Genomic DNA, 8,248 nt, shown 5'->3' with positions numbered 1-8,248 from the left:
ATATATAAAATATATTATTTCGATATATATATGTGTGTTGTGTGTGTGATAAATAGTCATACATATATATGCACCGACGGTACTACCCGGCCCCCCTCCGCCCGCCCCACCTTACGAGAGTTAAACGTCTCCGAAATGAATGAAGAGACGGTATATACACAACACTCTTTGCTCATGCGCGGATGGGAAAAAAGTTAAGTGACCTAGCAACGGGACCTGCAGCTTACTGTGGAATCCGAACCACATTCTAGCGAGAAATGAATTTCTATTACCAGAAATCAATTCCTCTAATTCTTTACTGGCCGGCCGGAGAATCGAACGCGGGCCCAGCAGAGTGCTAGCCGAGAACGGTACCGACCCGTCCAACGAGGAATTACTGCGCAGATGGAGGCGGCTGGTGGGCGAGCAAGAGGCAGAATGAATCTGGTTATTTTAATGAGAAATGATTTCAGTATGTTTAATAAAGATTTTAAGTCATATTTATTCTTATACTAAGTATATACTTTGAATGCAAAAGTTTAATATATACTAATTTTTTGTTGGTTCTATCTAATATCATTCTTCTTTTTTTGCTTTCATATTCTTGCACTGAATTTTACTGGTATATCATCATTCACCTATTCATTATCAATCGTATCATTAATTTATATTATATTACGCCTTCATTACGGCGCTGCATAATCCTGATGGGTTCCGGCGCTTCGTCTTCAAGACCTAAATTTCATATTCAGGGGGGGAAGAAGAAGAGGAGCCCATGCGCTATCACAACGTCAAATGTGAAATGACACTAGACTACACTTACGTTGTATGCGAGTTCAAAACGCGTTCCTTCGCGAAGTCAAAGTTCCGGCAAACACGATTCTATAAAACAAAGGCTGTTCGGTAATGTCCCTTTTTTCACGCCCACAGGAAGGACCAGGAGAGGAAACAAGCTTGTGACGCGTGTATGTGTGTGTGTAAGCTTCCCATCCACAATGGTACAAGAACTTTATAGCGAGGACAACGAACGGCCTTGCCGTCGTCAGGTAGGGAAACCGGTTCGAACTAGCGAGTGTGACAGAGCTTTCAGGTGATGGCGACATTTTATTTCTTTTTCAATATTCCAAATAAATCTGACGTCTTCTGTTGCCGGTGGCGACAATACCGACGTTCCTAAACTTTAATTGACCTTTTTTTTTTTTTGTCATTTCGTTCACACTGAAACACTTGGACTTCGAAGCTCCGACTAAGATATCGCAGAAGGTAGACTGACTTGAGGTCAGGTTAAAACAAAACTCTGTCTTCATATTTATTCTCTATCATACATATATCACGATATCCTCCTCCTTCTCCTCCTCCTCCCTCCTCCTCCGTGGATGCAAACATCCTCCCGCACCTGGTGGGGGGTGGGGACCTTGGTGTCTAAATCCTCCCCCACACGACTTCCGTCCAAGGGTTGTTTTTGCGGGCGTGCAGGAGCTTGAAACCGTAACACCTGAGTTCGTAGAAGTATTGCCAGAAGAGCTGGAAGGTGCTGGTGGGGCCCATGTCGTTCCTCTTGCCCAGTTTTTTGCCGCCCAGGCCTTCCCCTGGGGGAGTCACGGGGGTAGGGGGAAAAGAGAGAGAATGAGAGGAGAGAGATTGAGAGACGCGTCGTGAACTTTCAACTGAAAATTGTTGAAGAGGCAGACTGCTAACTGTCCTCCAGCTAGCTGTATTTGTGTCAACGTGCTGAGAGAGAGAGAGAGAGAGAGAGAGAGAGAGAGAGAGAGAGAGAGAGAGAGAAGAAATAGAACTACTGTTCACAAAAAATTAAACGTCATCCTTAGAGAGAGAGAGAGAACTGAAATCAGCCGTGATGCAACTCCATCCCAATCTGCTTGATGTTCTTGAGCAGATGGGGCGTGTTCCTCAAGACGTCCTGCAGGAAATCGAGCTCGGAAAGTTCGACGTCCATCTTCAGGTAGTCGATGGTCGTGTTCGACAGGCCCAGGCGGTCGAGTATGTGCTCGTAAGTGTCGACCTTTAGGGGAGGGGTGGCGGAAATCGACCAGAAAAATCACTCATTAGCAACTCCTGAAACCTGAGTTTTTACTGTTACAGGTTTCCGCGAACTATTACGGTGTATTTGTCGTTGTCACTGAATCTGTAATGTTAAACTTGACTCCATCATATAAGAAACATGTTTGAAAAAAACTGCGCATTATTTTGTGTTTATAGAGATTGTACCGACACCTAGAAAGCTAATATCTGTCTCAGCTGTAAACTGAAAGTCATTATAAAAATAGACTACAAATATCAACCCGGATGTTTTCCTTTCACTGTCATTACAAAATAGACAAAAAATATCTAATTCATATATTTTCCACCCACTGTAATTAACCATAAGTGTTGGCAAATTGGACGGAGTTTAGCCTAGCGGGTAAAAAGTCAGACATATTTTTAAGGATAAAAAGTCAGACATATTTTTAAGGATAAAAAGTCAGACATATTTTTAAGGATAAAAAGAAAGTCAGACATGTTTTTAAGGATAAAAAGTCTGACACATATTTAAGGGTAAAAAGTCAGACATGTTTTTAAGGATAAAAAGTCAGACATATTTAAGGGTAAAAAGTCAGACATGTTTTTAAGGATAAAAAGTCAAACATATATTTAAGGGTAAAAAGTCAGACATATTATTAAAGGTAAAAAGTCAGACATATATTTAAGGGTAAAAGGTCAGACATAATTTTAAAGGTAAAAACCAGACATATTTTTAAAGGTGAAAAGTCTGCCACATTTTTAAAGGTAAAAAGTCTGACACATTTTTAAAAGTAAAAAATCTGACATGTATTTAAGGGTAAAAAGTCAGACATATTTTTAAAGGTAAAAATCAAACATATTTTTAAAGGTAAAAATCAGACATATTTTTAAGGATAAAAAGTCAGACATGTTTTTAAAGACAGAAAGTCAGGCATATTTTCAAAGGAAAAAAGTCAGACATACTTTTAAAGGTAAAAAGTCAGACATATTTCATTTTACGCTAAAAAGTACGACATATTTTATTTTAGGGTAAAAAGTCTGACATATTTTGAAGGATAAAAAGTCAGACATATTTTTAAAGGAAAAAAGTCAAACATATTTTTAAGGGTAAAAAGTCAGACATATTTATGAAGGTAAAAGTCAGACATATTTTCAAGGATAAAAAAGTCACACATATTTTTTAGGTAAAAAGTCAGACATACTTTCAAAGATAAAAAGCCACACATATTTTTAAAGGTAAAAAGTCAGACATACTTTCAAAGATAAAAAGCCACACATATTTTTAAAGGTAAAAAGTCAGACATACTTTCAAGGATAAAAAGCCACACATATTTTTAAAGGTAAAAAGTCAGACATATTTTCAAGGATAAAAAGTCAGACATATTTTCAAGGATAAAAAGTCAGACATATTTTTAAAGATAAAAAGTCAGACATATTTTCAAGGGCAAAATGTCAGACATATTTTAAGGACAGTCAGACACATTTTCAGGTATAAAAAAATCAACCATACTTTCAAGAGTAAAAAGCCAGACACAACTCTAATAAGGAAGTCTACGCTTCGTGGCCTTACCTCGAAGTAATCGAACTTTTGGTCCATCCCAACCTTTCTCTTGCCTTTCATGTTACCGATTCCAAGCCTGAAGAACTGGACGTTCTCGGACCTTTGGTGGTCTTCCTTGGCCATGGTTGGATCGAAGGAATAAACCTGACAGTGAGAGAGCAAGGTTTATCATTATTATTATTAAAAATATCGTTGTTATTTATAAGTAGGATAGATTTCCTTGAACAGAAAATTTATTGGGCATGCATTTTCATTTTTCTTCTCCCAAAATTGAGGTATTGTCTTAAAAGGGGATGGCTCCATATTGTTATTATTATTGTTATTATTATTATTATTATTATTATTATTATTATTATTATTATACGTTCCCATGTACCAAAAGTCTCTTGGCCATAAATTTTCATATTTTCATTTCCAAAAACTGACAAATTCTTAATGCACCTGCACATTTCGACTAAAAAATCCCCCATTATCTCCCCTCTACTCCAACCACCCCCCCCCGTGCAAAAACTCCCATAACATTAACTCGGAAGACGGAAAACAATGCAGATAACAAATGAGAGAAATTAATGATAATGATAACACCGAAAATGTGGGACGAAGCGATAAACGTCCTCATCTCCTGAGGCTCCCCCCAAACCTTGCATCCCAGCCTCGCGAAGGCGTCGTCGAAGGACCACTCGTCGTTTATCCCGAAGGACAGGATGTGGCAGTCCCCAGGGACCAGGTTGAACTCGGCGTCCGTGCAGACGGCTTTCCGTCCGTCCCCTTCACCGAACCATCTCTGGAAAGGAAGGCTCGAATCTCAGTGGGCGTCGGCGGGTATGGGGCCTGAATCTCTCTCTCTCTCACTCTCTATATATATGTGTATGTGTATATTATATATACATATATATATTATATATAACATATTATGTATACATATATATATATATATATATATATATATATATATATATATATATATATATATAATATATATATTATATGTATATATTATATATACATATAACATAATATATATATATTATGTATATATTATATATATATATATATATATATATATATATATATATATATATATATATATATATATATACACACACACACACACACACACACACTTATTATTATTATTATTATTATTATCATCATTCAGAAGATGAACCCAATTCATATGGAATAAGCCCAAAGGGGCCACTGACTTGAAATTCAAGCTTCCCAAGAATATATTATTATTATTATTATTATTATTCAGAAGATGAACCCAATTCATACGGAACAAACCCACCAATCTTCCGAAGAACATTTCAAAGAACAGAAGGTACTAATAAGAATACAAAAAAAAAGAGGAAACCAGTTATCAGAAAAGCATAAAAATTAATTAAATTACTAAATAAATAGATAAAAATGTCATGAAATTATTAAAATACAAGAAGAATTGCCTTACGACAGTCATGCACTGCATCTGCGTTTGAACCTTTGAAGTTCCAGTTGTGAAACTTCCTCAGGACGAACACGTATCAGAAATAGCCAGTGAAATAATAATAATAATAATAATAATAATAATAATAATAATAATAATAATAATAATAATAAAAATGCCAAATTGTGGAAAATAGAGGCCATATTTCGGAAACCAAACTGCCTCTCTCCTCAGGCCTCAAATGTAAGGAGCCCATGAAAACGCCAAAATGTGGAAAATATAGAGGCTATATTTTAGAGACCAAACTGTTTCTCACCTGTTTGTTCTCTATTTTCCACATTTTGGAGTTTTTATGGGCTCCTTTTATTTATTGGAATTCTGTTGTAACAGAAAATATTTCACAGTCATATATATATAAATTTATATATATTTGCTTACCAGGTTTTCACACTGATATTCCTTTTGCGCGAAATAGGAGTAAAACTGTCTCCCGCTGACTAGGCTAGGAATTCTGCACTTTGGACGACAGTCCAGGTCATTGTCTGCAAAAAGGAAAGATAAGGGTTAAAATATTACCACCATTAATGTCATTACCATCATTATCATCGTCAAACTCAAACGCGATACAAAACGTCAGTGCTCGGAGCCGCTTGGGGCTTGACGATGGAGCTGCCATCTGTTAGGCCGGAGCGGAACTAACCTCTTTGAACTCTACTCCTAGATGGGAGTTTCTCTCTCGGCTGAAAGTTGTAGGGCGTTGTTGATCTGTCAGAACGGCGAAGGGAGGAAATAATGCAATGAATTAATATTTATTGTAATCATTCATAATCAGCATCGTTATACAGTTTCTTTAAGGGGATGTTGGCCTCTCTTGGCTAATTTCATCACCATTGAACAGTGAGATAGGCCTATCTTACCCAAGACTCTCACTAAGTTGTGGTGTCTTCGTGCAAATCAACAATAAAAATCCTGAATAAAAAGTAACCTCCACTGCTAGTCCCGAATAAAAGTAATCTCCATTCCTAATCCTTAATAAAAAGTAATCTCCATTCCTAGTCCCAAATAAAAGTAATCTCCATTCCTAGTCTCGAATAAAAGTAATCTCCATCCCTAATCCCGAATAAAGACAATCTCCACTGCTAATTCTGAATAAAAGTAATCTAAATTCCTGATCCAGAATAAAAGCAATATCCATTCCTAATCCTAAATAAAAGTAATCTCCATTCCTAATCCTGAATAAAAGCAATCTCCATTCCTAATCCTGAAAAAATTAATCTCCATTCCTAACCCTGAATTACGGCACTCTCCATTCCTAACCCTGAATTAAGGTAATCTCCATTTCTAAACCTCAATTAAGATAATCTCCATTCACAAGCCTGAATGAAGGTAATGTCCATTCCTAATCATGAATGAAGGTAATATCCATTCCTAATCCTGAATGAAGGTAATGTCCATTCCTAATCCTGAATGAAGGTAATGTCCATTCCTAATCCTGAATGAAGGTAATGTCCATTCCTAATCATGAATGAAGGTAATATCCATTCCTAATCCTGAATGAAGGTAATGTCCATTCCTAATCCTGAATGAAGGTAAATCCATTCCTAATCCTGAATGAAGGTAATATCCATTCCTAATCCTGAATGAAGGTAATATCCATTCCTAATCCTGAATGAAGGTAATATCCATTCCTAATCCTGAATGAAGGTAATATCCATTCCTAATCCTGAATGAAGGTAATGTCCATTCCTAATCCTGAATGAAGGTAATATCCATTCCTAATCCTGAATGAAGGTAACATCCATTCCTAATCCTGAATGAAGGTAAACCCTTCGACTGATATCTCATTTTGTACAGTCTCTATAATAGTTATAATAGTAGCCTGTGTATCTTACTCGACGAAGAAAACAGCCCAAACTGCTATGACGAGTGTATACATGTACGTAGCATTCAAGCCTAGCATTCAAAACTCCAACTCAATCAAGACAATACAGTTTTCCCCAAATGAAAACGTGCAAAACGCGTCCTAAAGAGGGCAAGACAGCGCAGGAGCGCCGCCTGGAAAAGAGAAAGCAACTTACATGAGCAGGAGTGTCGCCAACACGAGGAAGGAGAAGAACAGGGTTCCTCCCGCCATCTTGACTAGTTTGTTTTGGTAGGCCATTTTGGAGGTGGGCAGGGTGACTGTTGAATCTCACTTTCCTCTTTCTCTCTCTCTCTCTCTCTTTCTCTCTCTGTTGGGATAAGGTTGAGAGTGGATGAAATACGGTTAAAAACTGGGTTGGATTAGGTTGGAAAGAGGGCTGCAACGTGTTTTGAATAGGCTAAAAAAAATAAGAGATTGAAATCATAGTTACAATAAGCTTTAGAATGAGTCTAAGTCAAAACAGGTTTTAAATAAGATTTAAATGGGTTAAAAGAAGTTTTTAAATAAGATTTAAATGGGTTAAATGAGGTTTTTAAATAAGATTTAAATGGGAAAATGAGGTTTTAAATAAGATTTAAATGGGTTACAAGAGGGTTTTAATAAGATTTAAATGGGTTAAATGAGGTTTTAAATAAGATTTAAATGGGCTAAATGAGGTTTTAAATAAGATTTAAGTGGGAAAATGAGGTTTTAAATAAGATTTAAATGGGTTAAAAGAGGTTTTAAATAAGATTTAAACGGGTTAAATGAGGTTTTTAAATAAGATTTAAATGAGGTTTTTAAATAAGATTTAAATGGGTTTAACAAGGTTTTAAACAAGATTTAAATGGTTAAAAGAGGTTTTTAAATAAGATTTAAATGGGTTAAATGAGATTTTAAATTTAAATGGGTTAAATGTGATTTTAAACAAGATTTAAATGGGTAAAAGCAGGTTTTAAACACGATTTAAATGGGTCAAAAGGTTTTAAATCAGATTTAAATGAGTCAAAACTGGTTTTAAATCAGATTTAGATGGGTCAAGACATGTTTGAAATCAGATTTAAATGGGTCAAAACAGGTTTTAAATCAATTTAAATAGATCAAAACAGGTTTTAAATCAGATTTAAATGGGTCAAAACAGGTTTTAAATAGATTTAAATGAGTCAAAGCAGGTTTTAAATCAGATTTAAATGAGTCAAAACAGGTTTTAAGTCAGATTTAAATGAGTCAAAACAGGTTTTAAATCAGATTCAAATGGGTAAAAACAGGTTTTAAATCAGATTTAAACGGGTCAAAACAGATTTTAAATCAGATTTAAATGTTTCAAAGCAGGTTTTAAATCAGATTTAAATGGGTC

At 35.8% G+C, this 8,248-nt stretch overlaps 1 protein-coding gene across 1 annotated transcript; it reads right to left on the bottom strand.

Moving 5' to 3' along the window:
- Window positions 1–1,828: 1,828 nt before the first annotated feature.
- LOC136833015 (probable methyltransferase-like protein 24) lies at window positions 1,829–7,189 on the bottom strand. The gene is made up of 6 exons (XM_067094664.1): window positions 7,067–7,189; window positions 5,689–5,753; window positions 5,427–5,530; window positions 4,203–4,346; window positions 3,572–3,706; window positions 1,829–2,002 (listed from the first exon to the last, which is right to left on the bottom strand). The coding sequence occupies exons 1-6, from the start codon at window positions 7,147–7,149 to the stop codon at window positions 1,829–1,831; spliced, it is 705 nt and encodes a 234-aa protein (XP_066950765.1). The 5' UTR covers window positions 7,150–7,189.
- Between the last annotated feature and the right edge of the window lie 1,059 nt (window positions 7,190–8,248).

The sequence above is a fragment of the Macrobrachium rosenbergii genome, chromosome 51, assembly GCF_040412425.1.
Source record: "Macrobrachium rosenbergii isolate ZJJX-2024 chromosome 51, ASM4041242v1, whole genome shotgun sequence".
Taxonomy (NCBI): Eukaryota; Metazoa; Arthropoda; class Malacostraca; order Decapoda; family Palaemonidae; genus Macrobrachium; species Macrobrachium rosenbergii.
Note: the sequence above shows the minus strand (reverse complement) of the source record. Positions and strands in the feature narration are given on the sequence as shown.

Excerpts from the sequence above, each read along its gene's own strand:
- LOC136833015 (XM_067094664.1), bottom strand. The coding sequence starts at position 7,149 with ATGGCCTACCAAAACAAACTAGTCAAGATGGCGGGAGGAACCCTGTTC. Across the intron at positions 3,707-4,202 it reads TCGCGAGGCTGGGATGCAAG|GTTTATTCCTTCGATCCAAC; the intron begins GTTTGGGGGGAG and ends TCTCACTGTCAG. Across the intron at positions 2,003-3,571 it reads AAAAGTTCGATTACTTCGAG|GTCGACACTTACGAGCACAT; the intron begins GTAAGGCCACGA and ends CCTCCCCTAAAG.